Source organism: Hyla sarda, chromosome 3 (genome assembly GCF_029499605.1).
Source record: "Hyla sarda isolate aHylSar1 chromosome 3, aHylSar1.hap1, whole genome shotgun sequence".
NCBI lineage: Eukaryota > Metazoa > Chordata > Amphibia > Anura > Hylidae > Hyla > Hyla sarda.
In genome coordinates, this window is record NC_079191.1 from 22,445,061 (window position 1) to 22,471,672 (window position 26,612).

At 44.0% G+C, this 26,612-nt stretch overlaps 1 protein-coding gene and 1 long non-coding RNA gene across 2 annotated transcripts in view; both read left to right on the forward strand.

The window, feature by feature from the left end:
* The first annotated feature begins 8,924 nt into the window (after positions 1-8,924).
* Positions 8,925-10,958, forward strand: LOC130360843 (uncharacterized). Its single transcript, XR_008890826.1, has 3 exons — positions 8,925-9,024; positions 10,343-10,485; positions 10,827-10,958. It is a non-coding gene; the product is annotated as an uncharacterized LOC130360843 (long non-coding RNA).
* Positions 10,959-15,102: 4,144 nt separating this feature from the next.
* The window catches only part of PTCHD4 (patched domain containing 4), a 163,088-nt gene continuing 151,578 nt past the window's right edge, over positions 15,103-26,612 (forward strand). Inside the window, exon 1 of the mRNA XM_056563860.1 lies at positions 15,103-16,354. Coding sequence (XP_056419835.1) covers positions 15,746-16,354 — 609 coding nt within the window. The 5' untranslated portion in view covers positions 15,103-15,745. The remainder of the gene's footprint in view (positions 16,355-26,612) is intronic.

Below are 26,612 nucleotides of genomic sequence, written 5' to 3' on the forward strand. Positions count from 1 at the left end.
ATCCCGCATCGCGGATCGCATCCCCGCTAGAGATACTATCGCAGCGCTCCCGGTCAGCGGGTTTGACTGGGGTGCTGCGAGCAGGTAAACGCTGCGAGCGCTCCGGGGAGGAGCGGGGACCCGGAGCGCGCGGCGTAACAGATCTCACATGTTACAGAATCCTGTGGAACAGGGGCCTAATCGTTTTGCCGATATAAAACCTGCCGCAACTACAAATCAAAGTGTATACTACGTACTTAGTCCTGCATGTGAAAAATTGTTTGATTGTGACATCATAACCTCCTAGTTTTACATATTTTGCTTTAGCATTAAATTTACAGAATGAGCAAGCATAGTTACCAACGAGGCGACTATCGGATAACCAGTTAACTTTTTGTTTCATTTCCTTTTGGTATCTTTTTATGGTGTCATGTACTGTCCTGTTCTTTTTGTATATTACTATGGGTAAATTTTCCGTGTACTTCTCCAAATCGCGATCCTGCTGTAACATATACCAGTAAGTGTTTATTGTTTTTCTAATCTGATAATTCATGGATGTATTCTTAAAAGAAAATACACTTCTTTCACTCTTTTGTTGTTTGTTTTTAATTGTGAGTAATTCTTCTCTAGGGATCTTGTCTATCCTTTTTTTTTGCTTTTTTCAGAACTGAAGGCGTTAACCTCTTTTTTTCACGCGGATTTCCAATTCCTGAGCTTGGGTCTCGAATAGGACCGGGTCATCATTGATCCTCTTCAGTCGAGTAAGTTGACTGAAGGGTATTTCATCTTTAGTATGTTTAGGATGGGAGGAATCATAGTGGAGAATGAAATTCTTGGATGTGGATTTCCTGTAACCAGTTGTTATAATTGCATTATTTCTGACCTCTATCCTCACATCCAAGAATTCCAGACTCTCACCTCCATAAACGCCGGTAAAGATCATATTATCCTGATTTACTTCATTCAGGTATTTTACAAAATTTTGGAACTCCTCCTCCGTCCCAAACAACAAAAATGTCATCAACGAAACGGAGGAGGTTCTTGATGTAGCAGACATAGGGGTTACACTGAGTGAAGATAAATCTTCTCTCAAAGATGGCCAGGAATAGATTGGCGAATGAGCACGACACCGGTGTACCCATGGCTGTGCCTGTTCGCTGTCTATACCACTGGCCATCATACTGAAACGCATTATTTAGCAAAATCAAATCCAATGATTCCGCCACAAAATCCACAAATGCTGTTGATTTTTCGGTGCACTCCAAGAATTCTCGGATAGCCTGTATACCCGAATCCTGAGGAATTCGGGTATACAGGCTCTCCACGTCTATGGAGGCAAGTCTGTATCCTTCTTGCCATCTAAAATCTTTTAATGCCTGAATCAGATCCCCAGTATCCCGTATATAGGTGGGGGTATGGTTTAACAAAGGAGACACCAGCCAATCTATGTAGCTGGACAGGTGCTCCATAGGAGCACCTATACCAGCCACTATAGGTCGTCCTGTTGGTGGGTGTACCTTCTTATGTGTTTTAGGTAAAATATACCATCTAGGTTTTGCCGGGTTTGAGGGAAGGAGACGCTCCGCAAGTTTTTCAGTAATAATATCCCTTTCTGTATATTTTCTTAAGTGCCCTCTCAATCTGTCCATTATTTTAACTGTAGGGTCCTTTTGTAACTTTTCATATACGGTTGGATTATCCAACTGACTATGGGCCTCCTTTTCGTTCTGTAAATTTAATGCTAAAGCAAAATATGTTAAACTAGGAGGTTATTGTCACGATTCGGCAGGCTGGAGGTGGATCCTCTGTGTCAGAGAGGGATTGGCGTGGACCGTGTCGGTGGACCGGTTCTAAGTAGCTACTGGTTTTCACCAGAGCCCGCCGCAAAGCGGGATGGTCTTGCAGCGGCGGTAGCAACCAGGTCGTATCCACCGGCAACGGCTCAACCTCTCTGACTGCTGAGATAGGCATGGTACAAGGGATAAGGCAAGAGCAAGGTCGGACGTAGCAGAAGGTCAGGGCAGGCAGCAAGGATCGTAGTCAGGGGCAACGGCAGGAGGTCTGGAACACAGGCTAGGAACACTCAAGGAAACGCTTTCACTGGCACAAGGGCAACAAGATCCGGCCAGGGAGTGCAGGGGAAGTGAGGTATAAGTAGGGAGTGCACAGGTGGAAACTAATCAAGGTGATATGGCCAGGCACCATCATTGGTGCACTGGCCCTTTAAATTGCAGAGACCCGGCGCGCGCGCGCCCTAAGGAGCGGGGCCACGCGCACAGGGACAACACAGACGGGGAACGGGTCAGGTATGGGGACCGAGATGCGCATCGCGAGCGGGCGCGTCCCGCATCGCGAATCGCATCCCGGCTGGGAGCAATATCGCAGCGCACCCGGTCAGCAGGTCTGACCGGAGCGCTGCGAATTAAAGAACGCTGCGAGCGCTTCGGGGAGGAGCGGGGACCCGGAGCGCTCGGCGTAACAGTACCCCCCCCTTGGGTCTCCCCCTCTTCTTGGAGCCTGAGAACCTGAGGATAAGACTTTTGTCCAGGATGTTGTCCTCAGGTTCCCAAGATCTCTCCTCCGAGCACTTAACTACAAAGGGTCCAAGATAACGTGGTCCCAGATTAAAACTGGGGACACAGAAGCGGATATACTTGGTGGAGAGCCACACAAAAACAGGAGGAGTTCTTCTTTTTTCTTCGGCAAGCTTCTTCACCCGGGATGAGGCTAGTATGAGGGATTTTAGAGTCTTTTTCCAGACGGTGGCGAAGCCCCGGGAAACCTCATCAACAGCGGGCACACAAGAAGGCGTGGGAGTGGGGAGAGAGGGAAGAGGGTCAAGCTTGGCACGGGGCAGAGTGTTAACAGGACGGGGGCTGTGAGGAGGAGACACAGCATAGTCCAGATAGGCCTTGGGGAGACCAGGTAAAGGGGGAGACACAGAGGTTTGACTGACGGGACTGGGAGCAGACGTGAGGCATTTTCTGTGGCAAGAAGCACCCCAGCTCTTGATCTCCCCGGTGGTCCAGACAAGGGTAGAGGAGTGGCGTTGGAGCCATGGCAGACCGAGGAGGACTTCAGAAGAGCATTTGGGCAAAACAAAAAGTTCAATTTTTTCGAGATGCAGTTCCATGCTCAAGAGCAGGGGTTCTGTGCGGTAACGCACAGTGCAGTATAGAAGTAAATCTTCTTTCTTTCTGCGGCGAGTCCTCTCTTCAGGGGTCAGGCGAGACCGATCCACTTGCATAGCCTCCTCGGCGGGAGGCACAGGGGTGGATTGCAAAGGATACTGTGAGAGAGGTGCGCCGAGCGGTGTGGCACATGGCAGGGCCTTCCCAGGCAGGAGACCACGGCAGAGTCTAGAGTCCCCATCAAATTTGTCCGGCAGGGACAAGCAGGGGTTAGGAGCGGCCGGTCGCTGCTGAGGAGTTGCAGGAGCCGGCGGAGGAGATGGTTGTTGCTGTTGCAGCTGCTGTGTCTGTGACTGAAGTTGCTGTATCTGCGGCAGCAGCTGCTGTATCTGTGACTGAAGTTGCTGTGTCACGGTGGTCAAGTATGACAGCTGGTGATTTCGTTGGGTGATCATTAGGGTTTGCTGGGCGATCACCGTGGAAATGTCGGCAAGACTTGACAGCGGCACCTCAGCGGAATCCATGGCCGGATCTACTGTCACGATTCGGCAGGCTGGAGGTGGATCCTCTGTGTCAGAGAGGGATTGGCGTGGACCGTGTCGGTGGACCGGTTCTAAGTAGCTACTGGTTTTCACCAGAGCCCGCCGCAAAGCGGGATGGTCTTGCAGCGGCGGTAGCAACCAGGTCGTATCCACCGGCAACGGCTCAACCTCTCTGACTGCTGAGATAGGCATGGTACAAGGGATAAGGCAAGAGCAAGGTCGGACGTAGCAGAAGGTCAGGGCAGGCAGCAAGGATCGTAGTCAGGGGCAACGGCAGGAGGTCTGGAACACAGGCTAGGAACACTCAAGGAAACGCTTTCACTGGCACAAGGGCAACAAGATCCGGCCAGGGAGTGCAGGGGAAGTGAGGTATAAGTAGGGAGTGCACAGGTGGAAACTAATCAAGGTGATATGGCCAGGCACCATCATTGGTGCACTGGCCCTTTAAATTGCAGAGACCCGGCGCGCGCGCGCCCTAAGGAGCGGGGCCACGCGCACAGGGACAACACAGACGGGGAACGGGTCAGGTACGGGGACCGAGATGCGCATCGCGAGCGGGCGCGTCCCGCATCGCGAATCGCATCCCGGCTGGGAGCAATATCGCAGCGCACCCGGTCAGCAGGTCTGACCGGAGCGCTGCGAATTAAAGAACGCTGCGAGCGCTTCGGGGAGGAGCGGGGACCCGGAGCGCTCGGCGTAACAGTTATGATGTCACAATCAAACTATTTTTCACATGCAGGACTAAGTACGTAGTATACACTTTGATTTGTAGTTGCGGCAGGTTTTATATCGGCAAAACGATTAGGCCCCTGTTCCACAGGATTCGGGAACATGTGAGATCCCTTGCTACAGGGGTGGGTACTAGTAGATTTATATCGCACATAAATGAATGCCATATTGGTGAATCGATTCCATTTAGATTCAGTGCATTGGAGAGAATAGAATACCCGACGGGGGGCAGGGACAAGAATCAGGAGCTTTTGAAAAGGGAATCAAGATGGATCCTACGTCCGGAAGCCTTAGGTCAGCTGGGTCTTAATGAAAAATATGAAATGGGAGCATTTTTATCTACCTGAGGTAGAATTTTATATCGTGAGACTCGCAGAGTTAGGAGGAATTTGCTTTTAATCAGTTTTTTTTCACTTTTGCATATGTTTATATATTGGTGATTGGTCACATTTCCTGCACCGGCAGGTATAAGAGCACATCCCCTACGTGATGACGTATGGCCGGAGAGCCCGCAACGGTCCGTTGCCACCCACATCCCCCCGCACACTTGGTCTCCGCTCTCCTGCCGTACCTGCCTGTGCATTTTAAAGTACCGAATAAAGAAGACAGTTGAATGAAAAGTACGTGGTGAGTGCTGCGTTATTCTGCTTACCTCTTTTATTGTATACTATGTACTATACATAATATACTGGGACCAGTATCTGAGGAAAGGGATTTAGGAGTAATTATTTCAGAAGACTTAGAGAAGCAGGAAACGCTAGCAGAATGCTTGGATGTATAGGGAGAGGTATAAGCAGTAGAAAGAGAGAAGTGCTCATGGATGTATAGGGAGAGGTATAAGCAGTAGAAAGAGAGAAGTGCTCATGGGTGTATAGGGAGAGGTATAAGCAGTAGAAAGAGAGAAGTGCTCATGCCGCTGTACAGAACACTGGTGAGACCTCACTTGGAGTATTGTGCGCAGTACTGGAGGCCGTATCTCCAGAAGGATATAGATACTCTAGAGAGAGTTCAGAGAAGATATTAAACTAGTACATGGATTGCAGGATAAAACTTACCAGGAAAGATTAAAGGACCTTAGCATGTATAGAAGAAAGAAGAGACAGAGGGGATATGATAGAGACTTTTATATACATAAAGGGAATCAACACGGTAAAGGAGGAGAAGATATTTAAAAGAAGAAAAACTACCACAAGAGGACATAGTTTTAAATTAGAGGGGCAAAGGTTTCTGCAGTAATATGAGGAAGTATTACTTTACTGAGAGAGTAGTGGATGCATGGAATAGCCTTCCTGCAGAAGTGGTCGCTGCAAATACAGTGAAGGAGTTTAAGCATGTATGGGATAAGCATAAGGCTATCCTTCATATAAGATAGGGCCAAGGACTATTGATAGAATTCAGATTATTGTGCAGACTGGATGGTCCAAATGGTTCTTATCTGCCGACACATTCTATGTTTCTATGGGAGATACAGGCAGGCAACACTAACTGATCTTACATTTATTATAGAGGCAGGCAGTACTATCTGTGCCTAGAGACAGTAAAGAGGATACAGTTCTCTGTGCTTACCATACATATACTTTGTACTATACATAATATACTGGGAGATACAGGCAGGCAACACTAACTGATCTTACAAGTATTACAGAGGGAGGCAGTACTATCTGTGCCTTCATAATTTGAAGAGAATTCTGCAGTTAGTTTAGTTTGATCCTACAGCATTTGCAGGGTGAGACTGAATAATAGTATTATCCTTACACCTTTTAAAGAAGAAGACAGGTAGGTGGCACTATCTGTGCTGGAATCAATGTGTCACATTACATTGAACCCAGAGCGCAAAGACTATGACAACTACGGTTAAATTAGGTGCATATTCTTTCAATATTGTTTTGTTGCATCCTGAAAGTACAGTGGTCCCTCAACATACGATGGTAATCCATTCCAAAAGAACCATCGTTTGTTGAAACCATCGTATGTTGAGGGATCTGTGCAATGTAAAGTATAGGACAGTGGTCTCCAACCTGCGGACCTCCAGCTGTTGCAAAACTACAACTCCCAGCATGCCCGGACAGCCGTTGGCTGTCCGGGCATGCTGGGAGTTGTATTTTTGCAACATCTGGAGGTCCGCAGGTTGAAGACCACTGGTATTGGAGGTAATACTCACCTGTCCCCGCCTCTCCGGACCGTCACCGTTCGTCACCGCTGCCCTGGATGTCGCCTTTCATCGCTGTCGCCGCGTCCCCGGGGTGTCCCCGACACTCCGGCAAGGCCTCTGCTTACCCGGCATCCGCGCTCTCCGTCGCCGCCATCACGTCGCTACGCACGCCGCTCCTATTGGATGATGGGACGGCGTGCGTAGCGACGTGATGACGACGATGGAGAGCGCCGACGATGCAGGGGATTCCGAAGAGGACGCACCGGAGCCCGGAGAACAGGTAAGTGATCGTCAGTGGACCACACGGGGCACCGTAAACAGCTATCCGGTGGCAGCTGAAGCAGTATGTGCCACCTGATAGCCGTTTATGCGATGGCCCCGACATACAAAAGCATCATATGTTGAAATGATCGTATGTTGGGACCATCGTCGGTCGGGGGGGGGGGGGGGTCACTGTATTATAAAACACGTCTACAGTGTCCCTTTAAGCCGCAGCCCCGCAGTCCTCTGCAGCGATGTAGAATGTGATTTCTCCTTTACCCTCACACAATGAAAAGTAAATTGATCATCTGTAGAAGTGATAATCTCACAGCGCTCCACACCTCGAGGGTACTGTTCAAGGTCACTATATTCTATAGGTACAAAGAAAACATCTCAGTCCCGTCGGACCCCACCGGGGAGATTAAAGATCAAGTAGTTCTCCCGTTTTCATTGTTTAAAGACGGGAAAAAATGGTTGTGTTCAAACTTTGCCGCATCAAAGTGAGTTTATTATTTTTTTTCAACTATTGAATAGATAATAAATACATGGAAGAAAGATGGCGCAGCGAGGCCATAAATCCTGCAACTTCCAAACAACGATGTGTAAGGATACAGTAGAGATAAATCAAAATCATGTCCATGTTAGATGTCCGATCAATATGGAAAGCGTGCATTAGAGGGCACCGCACACTGCAAACACGGCCTACGCCAGCTCTTCGCTTAGTAATACAGAAGAGATAGAGAATAGATCACAGATAATCGGTAGCACTGTCCATCATAGTCCTATTAGAGTCCACCAAGGGGGGCGCCATGGGTGACGGTATGTGGGCATATAACCTCCGGCTAAGGCCTTCACTGAAAGTATAACCAGGACCAGGGACACACATAGACATTTTGGGGGGCAGGGGCGGAACTTATAAAAAAGGGCAATTCTTATAATTATTTATATACAGTACAGACCAAAAGTTTCTTTATTTTCATGACTATGAAAATTGTAGATTCACACTGAAGGCATTAAAACTATGAATTAACACATGTGGAATTATAGACATAACAAAAAAGTGTGAAAATCTGTCATATTCTAGGTTCTAGCCACCTTTTGCTTTGATTACTGCTTTGCACACTCATTCTCTTGATGAGCTTCAAGAGGTAGTCACCTGAAATGGTCTTCCAACAGTCTTGAAGGAGTTCCCATGATGCTTAGCACTTGTTGGCCCTTTTTGCCTTCACTCTGCGGTCCAGCTCACCCCAAACCATCTCGATTGGGTTCAGGTCCGGTGACTGTGGAGGCCAGGTCATCTGGCGCAGCACCCCATCACTCTCCTTCTTGGTCAAATAGCCCTTACACAGCCTGGAGGTGTTTGGGGTCATTGTCCTGTTGGAAAATGAATGATGGTCCAACTAAACGCAAATCGGATGGAATAGCAGCCGCTGCAAGATGCTGTGGTAGCCATGCTGGTTCAGTATGCCTTCAATTTTTAATAAATCCCCAACAGTGTCACCAGTAAAGCCCCCCCCCCCCACACCATCACACCTCCTCCTCCACACCAGCACATCTGTGAAGTGAAAACCATTTCAGGTGACTACCCATTGAAGCTCAACAAGAGAATGCCAAGAGTGTGCAAAGCATTAATCAAAGCAAAAGGTGGCTACTGTGAAGAACCTAGAATATGACATATTTTCAGTTGTTTCACACTTTTTTGTTATGTCTATAATTCCACATGTGTTAATTCATAGTTTTGATGCCTTCAGTGTAAATCTACAATTTTCATAGTCATGAAAATAAAGAAAACTCTGAATGAGAAGGTGTGTCCAAACTTTTGGTCTGTACTGTAAATGCCCACAAAATGATGCCAGACTGTCCAGGGCACTTATAGGAAGTACATCAAAAGGGCAGGGGCTCAAGCCCCCTTTCTAGTTAACCTGTGCACGTCCCTGACCAAGAGTGATTGAGGTGTGACCAAAGGATTAGGGGTTACATCTAAAAAACATGGCTCATGCCCCAAGAATATGTCTCCTTCCATTCTGTGTCCACAGCTTATATGCAGAACTATGTGTCATCATGGTAACAGACAACAAGGAAACCCTGTGCAGTTGTTTCCTGCAGTCATATTCTATTTCACCCATGAAGATGAAATCCAGCTCATCGATGCTGTCCATGACAGTGCCGGACTGATCCTTACTGTGACCAAGTAGATAGTAATCCAAGGAGAAAACTGATCCACCATACGGTAAGATGACACATGGGTCTCCCACTCTTGGCTGGCACATTTCTCCCACTCCTGGCCGGTGCGTTTCCACTGCATCAAGCACCATTACTCATGGTCAGTGGCCTAACTATAGGGGGTACATAGGTAGCAGTTGCATTAGGGCCCTGGTGCCTAAGGGGGTCCCAAGGCATATCTGCCCTATATGAGACCAGTATTATACATGGTGTATATAGGGCCCGTTGCAGATTTTGCATCAGGGCCCTAAACCTACAAGTCATGCCTCTGCTCATAGCTATCAACACCCATTCCCTATTTTTTACCAGACCTACAGAATGTACATAGGAAATAAATGGAAGGGAGTAACAGCAGGATCTGACTACGCAGGGTTTGTTTGTTGTCTGTTATCATGGAGACACATAAGTCTGCACCCGTGTATCAGGTAGTTGTGCTGGCTATTTGTGTTTTTTTTTTTTTTTTTGTGCAACTTAGTGGGAATGGCACCCTCTGTAGCCGTGCACCCCTCCCCTTTTTATATTGATAATGGATCCAGCATGTCACCCAGTCAGAGGCTGTATGCACAGCAGAGGTGAGTGCTTTGAGTTCTAGACTCATCATATATGTTAGGGTCCCATCCGAAATGAGGCCACCTCCGCGTGGTGGATGGGGGGACACGTTTTGATCAAAGAGTGCACTAAGAACCTCCATTTTTTGACCAAGTGTGCTACTGCAACCTTCCTTTTTTTGTATCCTCTGTTTTTGCCACAGCAGCGTGCACCCGTGTATCAGGTAGTTGTGCTGGCTATTTGTGTGTGTGTGTTTTTTTTTGTGAGACACATAAGTCTACATAGAAGTTGTATGCACAAAAGGGTAGAATATAGTCACATTGAAGTCATCACGACCCCGCCTCTCGTGATGTCACGCCATGCCCCCTCCATTCACGTCTATGGGAGGGGGGAGTATCTTCCATTGGGGGGGTTACAGTGGGACCCCGGCGAACAGACATATTTTCCTCTATCCTTTGGATAGGGGATAAGATGTCTAGCAGCGGATTACCCCTTTAAATCCAAAACCCAAAACTAGAGGGTCAAGGGTTTAAAAGTAATATCAGGAAATATTACTTTACTGAGAGGGTAGTGGATGCATTGAATCGCCTTCCTGTAGAAGTGGTCGCTGCAAATACAGTGAAGGAGTATAAACATGCATGGGATAGGCATAAGGCTATCCTTCATATAAGATAGGGCCAGGGACTATTCATAGGATTCATATTATTGGGCAGACTAGATGGGCCAAATGGTTCTTATCTGCCGACACATTCTATGTTTCTATGTTTCTAATTCAGACCCCGTTCCAAGGTTGAATTTCACCCAATGGAAGGACGCCTTTCAGGTGTCCCTTCCAATCACTAGACAGGAGAACCACTGGTGATAAAAATCAATGTATCCAGACAGAGAATGATGGCCAAGAACCACAGCTCCTGTACTGGTAAATATTTAATAGTGTGGGTATAGAGGAGAAGGTGTCGAGCTGCTGTGTTTCACCTCTATAATGTTTACTCACTTATACTTGCAATACCACAACCTGACCACACGGTGTGCTGTTAAGTCAAGCATACCCATAAATAAGGAGAACAAAGTCGTTTTTTCTTTTCATTCTGACAATTTGTATGTAGTAATATTCTAAAGTAATACCTAGTGGTTATTTATATATATATATATATATATATATATATATATATATATATATATATTTTTTTTTTTTTTTATGTTGCAAAGTCCCTAGTGGTTATGGAGCATCATAAACAAATATAGTTCTATATTCTATAGTGCAGGAAGTAATGATCAATGCTGGAGTATTAAATGACAAGAAGATCTGCAGGTCTGGAAGAAGAAATGAACAGTGGTAACTAGAAGAACAGCCGTGTCTTCTCTTATGACTTTTGTTGGGTTACCAGCCAGACCTTATTCCCCCTCCACCACCAAAAAAAAAATATTTTTTAATATTAATTAATCGATTTATGGATCAGTGCCCCATGATAAGTCAATGGAAAGCTTTAGGTTTATGATGTATAAATATCTCATTATAAATTAATAGGAGCCCTCAGGACTCTATATAATGTATCAGTGTCCGTATGGATTCTATATGATGTATCAGTCAGTACCTCAATACAAGGCAATGGGAATCTTATGGATTCTGTATGACTCAGTATGTTTAAAGAGTACCTCTCATGATCTTAAATGTTATAATCCTCCCAGGTCACTGCCCCCATCATGATAAACCACCCCCTGCCTTTATTTTTATTATTTGTTAGTTTTCTACCTTGATATTGTTCTGTATTTTCTGTTCAGTCTCAGTCACATTCACAGACTGGGAAGGGGCGTCCCCCAGCTGGTGTGACATCATCTGAAGCCATACAGGGGAGAACTTCCTCCCTCACTCTGCTACACATAGCCCAGAGCAGTTCAATGTGAGATGAGCAATGATTGGATAAGGCTGCACACACATACAACCCTCAGCATTTCCTGATTTTGGACTTCTGCCAGGCCAGCAGGAGTCCAAAGTCTGTGCAAGAGATGGGGGGGGGGGATGTGCTCTGAACAAGTAGGGAAACACCTAGTGGCAGTTTTTTCAAACACCAATAAAACATACAAAACTTTATTTATTTTTTTTAAGCAAAGTACATTAGAAAGATTTTTTTTTTTTTTACTATAAGGATTGCAATAACAAAATTTTTTTTTTAATGAGAGTGCCCATTTAAGAGTGATTCTTCCGCTTGAAACATGTCACATGGATACAATAAAGACAAGTATACTTTCATACGGGTGCTGCGGTGGACTTCTATTTCTTCTTCTTCTTCTTCAAGGATTCTGTATTATGTAATTAAGTTACATAAATCAATGTAAACCTTATGGAGTCTATGTAATTTATCAATTAGGAACTCATTATAAATCAATGGGACCACCAGGATCCTATATGATGTATTAGAACCTTGATATAAATCAATTTTTGGGATTTTATATGATGTTTCAGTCAGTACCCCCAATACAAGTTAGTGGGAACCTTCAGAATTATGTATGATATATTAATACACTATTATAAGTTAATGGAAACCATCAGGATTCTATAGGATATATCAATACCCCCAATATGTCAATGGTTACCATCAGGATTCTGTATGATATATTAATAATCCTGAGGGTTCCGATTGATTTATAATGGAGTCCTGACTGATACTATACATTATATGCAATTCTGATGTTTCCCATTCCAAGGTGCCCGTTGACCTATTGGTCAACGGGCACCTTGGAATGGGAAACATAAGAATTGTATATAATGTACAGTATCAGTCAGGACCCCATTATAAACCAATTGGAACCCTCAGGATTAGACATGTTGTGTCAATACTCTACTATAAGTCATTGGGAAACTTTGATATTCCATATGATGTATAAGTCAAGACACCATTATAAATCAATGGGAACCCTCAGGATTCTAAGCAATTTATAAGAATGGTCTTAGCAGGGATCTGTCAAAGCATTTGTAGATCTATTACCAGCAGAAGCCATGACTCTAATGTGAACAGAGCCTAACACAAGCCTTGAATATTAAAGAGGTGACATCCAGATCTAGATCTCTACGGACGTATCCCATAGCAACCATCTCTGCCAATATTCGGCTACATTAAAGGGGTATTCCAGGACTCAACTTCCTTAACTTCAGAAGCTCATAAGTACTTAAAGGATTAAGATTTTTTAATAGAAGTAATTTACAAATCTGTTTAACTTTCTGGAGCCAGTTGATATATATATATATATATATATATATAAAAGTTTTTCCCTGGAATACCCCTTTAACCCCCTAGAAATCAGCAAAATTGTTATATTCTGCTACTGTGGATCTTCCTATTTTAAAGCAATATTTGTTTATAAGACAATAAAGGCTGAAATACTGTACGCTAAGTGCTGGCGGACATGGACGAGGTGGATTTTCCTAGATTTCCCCATCTCTATTAACCCTTTATCATGCCGAGCACATGACTGTTCACTTATTGCACTGTGACTAGTAGAGGAGAAGATGACCCTGGTCCCGGCTGCTTCTCCTGCATTCTGCTCTGCAGCTTCCCGCTCGGCTTCCCACGTGGAGTGGAGGAAGATGAAAGGAAGAGGAGGAGGAGGAGGAGGTGAGGAATACTGTAGGCACAGGAGGGGATGGAGAGGTCTGCAGGCTCCAGTATATACTGATGACTATGTATAAGGAGCAGGGGGTATAGTACAGAGATGCTAGGTACTGCATGCACACATACATTATAAAGTGTATATATAAATATATATAGTAATACCTTTTTTATTGGACTAACTGAATTTAGACAAGCTTTCGGGATTCCTCCCTTTATCAAGTCCAAAGCAAATCCAAGCTCAACAAGCAGAAGACACGGGTTACATCTCACAAATATGCAGGGGTTAAGACAATATATCTGCACACATATACATTATACAGTATATATAAATAAATAAATATATATATATATATATATATATATACATACAGTGACCCCTCGACCTACGATGGCCCCGACATACGATCATTTCAACATACGATGCTTTTGTATGTCGGGGCCATCGCATAAACGGCTATCCGGCAGCGCAGACTGCTTCAGCTGCCCCCGGATAGCCGTTTACGGTGCCCCGTGTGGTCCGCTGACGATCACTTACCTGTCCTCGGGGCTCCGGCGTGTCCTCTTCAGGATCTCCTGCATCGTCTGTGCTCTCCATCGTCGTCATCACGTTGCTGCGCAGGCCGTCCCATCATCCAATAGGAGTTGCGTGCGTAGCGACGTGATGGCGGTGACGGAGAGCGAGGATGCCGCGGAAGCAGAGGCCTTGCCGGAGCATCGGGGACACCCCGGGACGCAGCGACAGCGATGGAAGGCGACATCCAGGGCAGCGGTGACGAGCGGTGACGGTCCGGAGCGGTGAGGACAGGTGAGTATAACCTCCAATACAAGTGGTCTTCAACCTGTGGACCTCAAGATGTTGCAAAACTACAACTCTCTGCATGCCCGGACAGCCGTTTGCTGTCTGGGCATGCTGGGTGTTGTAGTTTTGCAACATCTGGAGGTCCGCAGGTTGTAGACCACTGTCCTATACTTAACATTGCACAGATCCCTTAACATACGATGGTTTCAACAAACGATGGTCCATTTGTTGAGGGCCCACTGTATATATATATATATATATATATATATATATATATATACGGTAACCCCCCGACATGCGATGGCCCAGACATATGATCAAATCGACATACGATGCTTTTATGTGTCGGGGCCATCGCATTAACTGCTATCCGACAGCGCAAAATGCTGTCGGATAGCTTTTTAAGCATCCCGGACAGGCTCGCTTACCTATCCCCGCTGCTCCGGGTCCACTTCGGGATCCTCCGGCATCTTCTGCATCTTGTCCAGGGTCCGGGCCTCGCTTTCCGATGTCGTTATTACGTCGCTACGCACGCCGTGCCGTCGCTGCAACGTAATAACGTCAACAGAAAGTGAGGCCCGGACCCTGGAGAAGATGTGGAAGAAGCCGGAGGATCCCGAAGAAGACGCCGGAGCAGCGGAACAGCATCGGGAGCGATGAGGACGCGGTCCATAGCGGTGGGGACAGGTGAGTATAACTTCCTATACTTTACATTGCATGAATCCCTCAACATACGATGGATTCGACAAACGATGGGTCGTTTGGAATGAATTACCATCGTATGTTGAGGGACCACTGTATATATATATATATATATATATATATATATATATTGCACACATATACATTATATATATATATATATAGCACACATATACATTATACAGTATATAAATATATATATATATATATATATATATATTGCACACATATAGATTATACAGTATATATATATATATATATATATATATTGCACACATATACATTATACAGTATATATATATATATATATATATATATATATTGCACACATATACATTATACAGTATATATATATATATATATATATATATATATACATATATATATACATATAGTGTTGTAGGTCAAGCTATAGCATGCATCCTATATGTCTGCTCAATACAAGGGCTATTGCACATGCACAGAAGCCACCCAGGACAGATGCATGCAGAAGCCTGAGTGAGAAGGATGCTGCAGAATGCTCCATGCTACAGAAGGAATTCCCATCTAGACAGTGGAACACCAGCAGCATCTCAGAGATCCCCCTCCTCCCCCTCCTCATTTCATTGCTACTACACTGCAGTAAAATGGATTTAATCTCTCAGCCTCCCCCTTTACTCCAGCCACCTCATGTGTTTGCAGTGTCATAATTCCTCATGTTCTGCTCCAGATGACTTGTGCACCTTGAATGAATTGAGTGGATGAATGGATGGATACAAAGGGGCTCCTGCATCTTGTCCTCCTGCCAGGGACTGAGGAGGACCATACAAGCCCATGCTCTCCTACCAGGCAGACATGCTATGGGTTTCTCCTCTGAAGAAGCCAACATCAAAGAAGGAAGCTTTGTTACTGCAAGAGCAAATAATCCCCAGGACAAGAGCTGATCAGAGGGAGAAGAGGGGCAGTCTTGTTGGAGCCCCCCCAGATCAATATTTGGCAGGCTTGCTGCAACTTGCTGCAGTCTAGAGCAGAGTAGAAGAAGAGTGCATAGCAAGTGACCAAGGAGGGCAAAGCCCCACATATGTCACATGTGCTTCCTAAGGCCACCTGGAGCATCATCAGTGGTGGTGAGCAGGATCTGCTGGAGGATGCTGCGGCAGGTGATCCACAGAGGGCTCAAGTCATTCTTCTACAAGCTGGGCTTATTCGTCAGCAGGCACCCAGTGTTTTTCCTCACTCTCCCTGCAGTCCTCACCATCATCTTTGGCTTCCTCTTCCTCAGTCGCTACAAGACAGACAGTGACCTGGAAGCCCTGGTAGCCCCAAGCCACAGCCTGGCCAAGATAGAGAGAAGCCTGGCCAGCAGCCTCTTCCCCCTAGAACAGTCCAAGAAGCAGCTGTACTCGGACCTGCACACCCCAGGGAGGTATGGAAGGGTGATCCTGCTGGCCAAGCCTGGGGGCAACCTCCTGCTGCAGGCTGACCACATCCTCCACATCCACCGGGCTGTGCTGGACATGAAGGTGAACTACAGGGGCTACAACTACACCTTCTCCCATCTGTGTGTGCTGGGCAATGAGGACAAGAGGTGCCTGCTGGATGATATCATAGCAGTGCTGGAGGAGATCAGGGCAGCCACTCTCTCCAATACCACAACCAGCAAGGTGGCAGTCACCTACCCCAAAACCAAACTCAAGGTAATGCACTATACTGGGGGGAGGGCAGATTCATTGATGTTATTTGTGTATATTGTGTATCTTAATAGATCTAATGTGTATATATTGTGTATCATACTGTGTGTGTTTAGGTATTAACATTTATTGTTAATATTTCTGTAACCTTCTGCCTGTCAGGCAATGACAAATGTATCAGTATTATAGTAAATAGTAGTGGAGCATGGAAAACGTGGTGAGATACATGAAATCAGAACATCAGACCCGGTAGTTAGGGACATAGATAGGATATATATTATATGTGGATAGATAGATATGAGAGAGATAGACAGATAGATAGATAGATAGATAGATAGATAGATATACATATATATATCTGTAGATATTAGATAGATGAACATGTGCATAGATAGATGGATAAACAGAGCTGGTGAGATGTATACACTGTAAAATATACAAAAGTGTACACACTATTATGACTTATCCATTAAGATACTTTTTTTTTTTTAAATATAAAACCAGATTTGTCACATAGGTAACTATTTTAGATTTGGAAACTATTGGAAATCATGTAGAACTGGTGAGTTGTCCAAAAATCCTGTGTATTTATATCTATTTATCTAACCATCTCACATCTATCTATCCATCTCATATCTATCTATCTCATATCTATCTATCTCATATCTATCTATCTCATATGTATCTATCTCATATCTATCTATCTCATATGTATCTATCTCATATGTATCTATCTCATATCTATCTATCTCATATCTATCTATCTATCTCATATCTATCTATCTCATATCTATCTATCTCATATCTATCTATCTCATATCTATCTATCTATCTATCTATCTATCTCATATCTATCTATCTATCTTATATCTATCTCATATCTATCTATCTATCTCATATCTATCTATCTCATATCTATCTACCTATCATTTCATATCTATCTCATATCTATCTATCTCATATCTATATCTATCTCATATCTATCTATCTATCTATCTCATATCTATCTCATATCTATCTATCTATCTATCTCATATCTATCTATCCATCTATCTATCCATCTCATATCTATCTGTCTAGTTCCAGAAATTTGGGCAGCACTTTTGATGATAGTGATTTGCGGTGGTGCCTGCTGTAGATGGACTTGGTATCAAAAAGTCCCAGAAAGATCCACATAAAAGAAAATAACGGCACTCAGGTTCACGTGGAAAAGGTGTGTATCAAGCTTGATACTGGCCATGTGAGATGGCCGAAACGTCGCTCTGATGTTTGGTGAATAAAGCCACACACCTTTTCCACGTGAACCTGAGTGCCGCTATTTTCTTTTATGTGGATCTATATATCTCATCTCTATCTATCTCTCATCTCTATCTCATATCTATTTATCTCATATCTATCTCATATCTATCTATCTCATATCTATCTATCTATCTATCTATCTCATATCTATCTATTTATCTCATATCTATCTATCTCATATCTATCTATCTATCTCATATCTATCTATCTATCTCATATCTATCTCATATCTATCTATCTCATATCTATCTATCTCATATCTATCTATCTCATATCTATCTATCTATCTATCTATCTCATATCTATCTATCTCATATCTATCTCATATCTATCTATCTATCTCGTATATATCTATCTGGCACTTCATATACTGATCCATCTGTAGCGATACCTGTGAGTATTTCTGGTATTACTATAGTCCCTCCTGCGCTGCATTGCTCAGGATATACGGCTGTGTATGGTTCTATTATTGGTGACTTGTTTGCCCTATTATGTGGTTGTTGTATTATCCTTTAGCTGTTGCCTATTACACCCAGCAATGGGCATAGTGAACTGGCCGCAGGTTGTGCATTGTAGAGTTCTCTCTAGGGGGACGTGACAGCAGTGCCGCAGCATCTCAGATGTGGACATTGTTACCCGGTGTGTTTCCTTGTGTTCAGCCGGAGAGTTTGTCATTGAACTCTTGTATATTGTGGTAGAAAACGCTGCAATCCTAAAATCCCCGATCACATCTAAGCAGTTGTACAGGAGAACCATCTGAGCTCTGCTACATCTGGCAGTTCCCTTCTAGCGAATTTCGTTACATATCAGTACAAGACAAGATCAAAGCCTATTGTTAAAGTGCATTATGTAGTTAGAGCTGAGCGCCTCGTATATAGATCTGTATTGAGTGCACTCAGTATATGGATTTTAGCCATATATTGTCAGTGACACCTCGCACGCACGTCTCATTGTGCCCACGGACTTTGGTAAATGGTGCATTGACATATGTGACAAGTAGGATCTACGATAATACGTCCTGCACTAGACCAGAGTTGATGGTTCTCTCATTCCAGGATTTACGTTACGTTGACTTTTTAGGTTCATAGGGATTAAACATTTCGTTTACTTACAGAAAACCCACATTGAAATATCCTAGTATCCTGTCAGGACATGTTGGAGATAAGTACCCTATAAGGCAGTGGTCTCCAAACTGTGGACCTCCAGATGCTTCAAAACTACAACTCCCAGCACTACCACTTTACCACAGTTTGTGCCGTTAGGCTTCATAGAAACATCCTGCCATTCATTTATCATATTTTACTGCAACTTCTCTAAACAGGACCGACCATTGTTGGATCCCTTGTACCCTATGCATAAAAACACAGCTGATGGATGTGGTGGCATCGGGAGAGAGACTGGCACACCGCTCAGTGGACCCATCTTTAAGGAATATCCATAGATGTTTCCCCTTGAAACTAATGTGCAAGGCAGTAAGGGATTGGAGAACTGTTGTGAAATATCTAAATTAATAATCACAGGATCCTGATAAATAGTGTAATACAGTGTCCAGATAAATTGTGTCCTAAAGTGTCCAGATAAATAGTGTCCTACAGTGTCCAGATAAATTGTGTCATACAGTGTCCAGATAAATTGTGTCATACAGTGTCCAGATAAATTGTGTCATACAGTGTCCAGATAAATAGTGTCCTACAGTGTCCAGATAAATTGTGTCCTACAGTGTCCAGATAAATAGTGTCATACAGTGTCCAGATAAATTGTGTCATACAGTGTCCAGATAAATTGTGTCATACAGTGTCCAGATAAATAGTGTCATACAGTGTCCAGATAAATAGTGTCATACAGTGTCCAAATAAGTAGTTTCATAAAGTGTCCAGATAAATAGTGGCCTACAGTGTCCTGATAAACAGTGTCCTACAGTGTCCAGGTAAATAGTGTCATACAGTGTAAAAATAAATACTGTCCTACAGTGTCCAGATAAATAGTGTCAAACAGTGTCCAGATAAATAGTGTCATACAGTGTCCAGATAAATAGTGTCATACAGTGTCCAGATAAATATTGCAAACAACATCCACATGGTTTCATACAACATCCAGCTTAATACAGCATCCAGAAATATATTTGACACATCATCCAGATAAATACGGTAGTTGCATCCAGATAAGTAATGTACACAGCATCCAGATAGTCTCATACAATGCCCAGATAAATATTGCATATAACATCAGCATAGTTTAATACAGCATTCATAAAATATTGCACACATAACCCACATAAATGGTTGAAAAGACGATCCATAACAATATTGTACACAGCACCCAGATACAATCTCACACAATGTCCATATCAATAATCCTATGCAGAATCCACAGTGTCCAGATAAATATTGCACCTGATATCCATACAGCAGTTTCACAAAGCATCCAGATAAATATTGCATATGACATCTATACAGCAGTTTCACACAGCATCCAGATAAATATTGCACATGATATCCATACAGAAGTTTCGTACAGCATCCAGAGAAATATTGCAAACAGCATCCAGCCCAGATAAATTCTGCTTATACCATCCACAGACAGCATTTCTTACAGCATCCAGATAAGTATTGGACACAGCGTCTAGATAGTTTCATACAGTGTCCAGATAAACTTTGTGCATACCACCCAGTAAAATTGTTTCTAACAGCATCCAGATAAGTATTGGACACATTGTCTAAGTAAATAGTTTCATACCGTAACCAGATAAATGTTGCACACAGTGTCCAGATAGAAAAATGTATAGCGTCCAGATAAATTTTGCACATACCATCCAGGGGAATTGTTTCTTACAGCATCCAGATAACTATTGGACACAGCGTCTATATAAATAGTTTCATACAGTGTCCAGATAAATGTTGCCCACAGTAGCCAGATGTAAACATAAAAATGTATAGTGCCCAGATAAATACTGCACATATTGTTTACATAAATGTTGCACACAACATCCAGATAAAAAGTCTCGCGCAACTGTATGGCTGTGAAGGGGGGATGATTATTAGGGATCGACCGATTATCGGTTTGGCCGATATTATCGGCCGATATTCAAAACTTTGGACGTTATCGGTATCGGCAATTACCTTGCCGATAATCCGATAATGCCCCGCCCCCAGCAGTGCCCCCCACCGCCCCGTTACCTCCGCGCACCGCCCCCCCCATGCAGCGCCCCCCAACGCTAAGCACCGCACCCCCCACCACACCACACCCGCCCCCCACCGCAAGTCGCACCGCCGGGGCCCGGGGTCCGCGCTACTACTGGCTCCTGCGGCGCCCTGTGCGCTGCGCAATGACGAGTGACGTCCTCAACGCGACATCACCGTCAGTGCGCACAGTGACAGCTCAGGACGCCGCCGGAGCGAGAAGTAGCTCGGACCCCGGGAACAGGTAATTATAAAACCGGGGATGGGGGAGGCAATGTGGCAGCGGCAGTGGTTGGACTAAGGACCGGGAGGCAGGGGGAGAGAAGCGTGTGGCGGCGGCGGTCTCTGGTCCCGCAAAAGCCGCTGCAGTTCATTGATTTAAAGCGCCCGGTTTAAATCAATGATCTGCAGCCGCTTTTTCGAGACCAGGCCACAGATTATCGGTATCGGCCCTAAAAAAACAATATCGCTCGATCCCTAGTGATTACATCCTTGATGGTCAGGGCCAGTGACAAGACAAATGTGACCTCCATGGTAGTGTTTGGGGGGGTGAAGGAGCGATGGTTATACCCCTTGTGGGCTTAGATAATTACAGTTTTAGTGGTTGGTCTAGGACAGTGGTCTCTAAACTGTGGCCCTCCAGATGTTACAAAACTACAGCTCCCAGCATGCCCGGACAGCCAACGGCTGTCCAGGCATGCTGGGAGTTGTCGTTTTGCAACATCTGGATGCCCACAGTTTGGAGACCACTAGTCTAGGACAATGAAGGGCTGTACGTATGAGGGATTTTTGGGACCTTTATCAATCACTAGTACTGGGGCCGAAGTCTTACAGGTCCATCCATGCACACTAATCTGCAAAAAGCATTTTAAATTGTATTTTTGCCATTTAAATTAAAGGTAAACGGTTATCCTGTTCACCCACACTAAACCCAATACACTGTTATAGTGCGGGTGAACAGGAGACCGATGCGGGCTGTCTGACTAATATACATACCTGCAGTCCGGCACAGTGTCCCTCTGAAGATCGGCTTCTTTCTGCACTGAATTGCGCGCATGGTCACGTAAGCGCTCACATCACCAGCGACCATGAATATTCAAATCCAGCCGACGGGCCCGACTCCAGCGCGCAATTAGACGCAGATAGAAGCCAATCTACAGTGACCCCCCCGACATACCATCATTTCAGCATACGATCACTCTCAGAGGCCATTGCATGTTGAAGGCAGCATCAACATACGATGCTTTTGTATGCCGGGGCCATCGCATAAATGGCTATCCGGCAGCGCAGACTGCTTCAGCTGTCACCGAATAGCCGTTTACGGTGCCCCGTGTGCTCCGCTGACGATCACTTACCTGTCCTCGGGGCTCCGGCACGTCCTCTTCGAGATCCCCTGCATCGTCGGCGTTCTCCATTGTCGTCATCACGTCGCTGCGCACGCCGTCCCGTCATCCAATAGGAGTGGCGTACGTAATGACGGCGACGGAGAGCGAGGATGCCGGGGAAGCAGAGGCCTTGCCGGAGCGTCGGGGACACATCGGGGACGCGGCGACAGCGATGGAATGCGACATCCAGGGCAGCGGTGACGGTCCGGAGCGTCGGGGACAGGTGAGTATAACCTCCAATACCAGTGGTCTTCAACCTGCGGACCTCCTGATGTTGCAAAACTACAACTCCCAGTATGCTCGGACAGCCGTTGGCTGTCCAGGCATACTGGGTGTTGTAGTTTTGCAACATTTGGAGGTCCGCAGGTTGTAGACCACTGTCCTATATTTTACATTGCACGGATCCCTCAACATACGATGGTTTCAACAAACGATGGTCCATTTGGAACGGATTACCATCGTATGTTGAGGGACCACTGTATATTAGTCAGAGACCCCACATCAGTCTCCTGTGCACCCACAATATAACCCAGTGTAATGGGTTTAGTGTGGGTGATCTGGATGACCATTTTCCTTAAATTTTTTTAAAAGGAATTGTCCAAAACATTTTAAAAATAAATTGATTATAGAAAATATTGATGGACCATGGCGTCTGCTCAGTGCCTGAAAAAATAGTATATGTATCAGAAGGATTATATATATATATATATATATATATATATATATTTATATATAAAATCCTTCATCATTTATGTCCAGCGTCTTATACAAGGTCAATTTGCAGAGGTGTCAAAATTGAGGCCATTGTGTAGGGAAAAATTATATATATATATATATATATATATATATATATATATATATATAATATTTTTTTTTCCTTTTTTTTTTTTCAACATTGACACCTCTGCAAATGAACCTTGTACAGTACATAAGTTTGGGTGGTCTAGAGCAGTGGAAGAGTTAAAGGGGTTATATATCAACTGGCTCCCGAAAGTTAAACAGATTTGTAAATTACTTCTATTAAAAAATCGTAATCCTTTCAGTACTTATGAGCTGCTGAAGTTGAGTTGTTCTTTTCTGCCTAAGTGCTCTCTGATGACACCTGTCTCGGGAACCGCCTAATTTAGAAGCAAATCCCCATAGCAAACATCTTCTACTCTGTGCAGTTCCCGAGACAAGCAGAGATGTCAGCAGAGAGCACTGTTGCCAGTCAGAAAACAACAACTTAACTTCAGCAGCTGATAATTATTGGAAGGATTAAGATTTTTTAATGGAAGTAATTTATAAATCTGTTTAACTTTCTGGAGCCAGTTGATATAAAAAAATTTTTCCCTGGAATACACCTTTAATAGTAGCTCTGGTGGTCTAGGGCAGTGGAAGAGTTAATAGTAGCTATGGTGGTCTAGGGCAGTGGAAGAGTTAATAGAAGAACTGGTGGTCTAGGTCAGTAGAGGAGTTAATAGAAGTACTGGTGGTCTAGGGTAGTGGAAGAATTAATAGTAGCTATGGTGGTCTAGGACAATGGAAGAGTTAATAGTAGCTGTGGTCTAGGACAGTAGAGGAGTTAATAGCAGTCTTGTTGGTCTAGGGCAGTGGAGGAGTTAATAGCAATACTGGTGGTCTAGGACAGTGGAGGAGTTAATAGAAGTACTAGTGGTCTAGGGCAGTGGAAGAGTTAATAGCAGACCAGTGGTATATGGCAGTGGACGAGTTAATAGAAGAACTTTTGGTCTAGGACAGTAGAGGAGTTAATAGAAGTACTGGTGGTCTAGGGCAGTGGAAGAGTTAATAGAAGTACTAGTGGTCTAGGGCAGTGGAAGAGTTAATAGCAGACCAGTGGTATATGGCAGTGGAAGAGTTAATAGAAGAACTTTTGGTCTAGGACAGTAGAGGAGTTAATAGAAGTACTGGTGGTCTAGGGCAGTGGAAGAGTTAATAGAAGTACTAGTGGTCTAGGGCAGTGGAAGAGTTAATAGCAGACCAGTGGTATATGGCAGTGGAAGAGTTAATAGAAGAACTTTTGGTCTAGGACAGTAGAGGAGTTAATAGAAGTACTGGTGGTCTAGGTTAGGGGAAGAATTAATAGATGTCCGGGTGGTCTAGGGCAGTGGAAGAATTAATATAAGTCCGGGTGGTCTAGGGCAGTGGAGAAATAAATAGCAGTCATGGTGGACTAGGAAAGTCAGAGGAAGTAATAGCAGTCCTGATGGTCTAGGGCAGTAAAGAAGTTAAAGAGGTTTTCTAGGGAAAATTCTTTGATGGTCTATCGTTGACTTCAATAGCAGCTGCGCTTCAGTGTCAGACCTAGTGATGGTCTAAAGACAGAAACCCCTGTAAGGCTCGGTTTATACCACATTTGACTATCCTTTTTGAACATCCATTTGTCTTCATCCATTCTATTTTTTTTTAACAGGACAGACAAACAGAGACAGTGACGTTTACCAGCAGGGTCATGAGAGATCCGCTTCAGCGTTGGCCTTCTGTTGCACCATCTGTTTTGATGGACATTTTTATTATTATATAATTAAATCCTTAAAAAATATAAACGTGATCCATCTCAAAACAGATACCCATGAATACAATGCAACTGTAAAAAACAAACAAATAAATAAATCAAACATAATATTGTTACCGAAAAAATGTCTTATTGCCTTCTGTAAAATAAATATGAAAAGTATATATTCCCTCCCGCACATATAAAAAAAATAATTAATAAACTATTCCCTGTAAGAGAACATTTAATGTAAAAAGCAGCTGTATACATCAGAATACTGGCAGAATGAAATGCTGACATATACCGCAGCGCACCTGGGCAAGGTCCATGAAGTTAATTGGACCGAATGTTGTCTAGTAGTAGCTGTTTAAAAAAATAAAAAAAAATACTTAACCCCTTAGTGACCACCTAACGTCTCTAAAAATGGCAATGACCAAGAGGCTTTAAGCCAGACTGCTATCTTTAAAGGCAGCAACCTGATTGGCCCGTGTCGGGATCATGGGGTCAGAAAGACAGCAGGGATCTCATGCTGACTGCCAGAAACCTTTGTTCCAGACAGTTCACCTATTACATGACCCCATGTCAAACCATGACCCCCTGCATGTAACGGAACTGAAAGGGTCTCTTACCGGTTCTTCAGTCCAGCAACAAAATCATCGAGTGTAGACTGGACTCCATGGCAGCTGGGGTCTTTTTAAAGTGCCCCAGCCTACCATGGATTCGCCTGTATACAGCCATACCAAAGGCAGTATAGTTTATTATCTAAGCGATCAGTAGTTGCTAATAAAAGTCCCCTATCAGGACTAATTAATAGTGTTGAGCGTGGCTATTCGAAATGTGAATGTCAGGACCAACCGGGGGGAGAGTAGGAGAGTGAGCCCTAAACTGACCCTAAAAACGCTCTCCTTACCTATTTGCCCATCCATCCTAACCGATGGATCGACAACTGGGTGCCGGTCCCTCCCTGCGCTAAAGTGCAGTGGCATAAAAACACATAATAATACACAGTCAGTCACGAGCCAGAAACATTACAGGAAACATAAAACACTATAAATACTGCACTAAGATAACTAATATAAACAGATAAAGTTCAGAGGACACAGATCAGAGAGTTAGCACAGAGGAAACACATTCAGTGATCATGAACTCTTTGATCAGTGCATGTACTAACAAACTCTAAAGATCAGATCAACCAAACAGGATATAAATATAGGACACTGTTCACACTGGACACAGATAACCAACAAACAGATTATGTTCAGAACACAAGACTGGGAAATGGATAAGTCTGCATAGACTCCAGGAAAAAACAGGAATAATAAACTCAATCCTCCAAATAACCTCCAGTAGACACAGGAATGTCTTGATACCAGAACGCAATCTCCCAGAGTCCGCCATGGAGCATGGAGATCTCTTGTTCTAATTCTCAATTCCCCGGAGTCCCCATGAAAAGGTAACAGGGATGTCTTGTTCCAAAACTCAGAAAACGGGTACAAGAAAACACACAGTGTGAACAGCTACTTAACAGAAAGGACATACTAATCCTAAAAAACGACTAATCAAACACAGATTAAAATCTACTATGGGCATGCTATAAAACATGGCTAAAACCCATAACATCTCAAAGATAAATACAAAGTGCATGCTAAGGAAAAAATAGTAGATTTAAAGCTCAAACAAACAAAGAGTGTTTCACCAACAGCTTCAGAGCAGCATGTCAATCTCCAGCCCAGAACCTAGATGGAGCTGGAGATATCTAGCTATTGGGTGAAAAGATAAAAGCTTTAACTATATCCTTGCCAGGAAACATCAAACTGTTCAGACACAACCTAAATCTAAAGGCCGTGTCTGAACACAACCAAGACAAACATTACAGCACATTTTTACCGCGATTATGGGCACTTCGC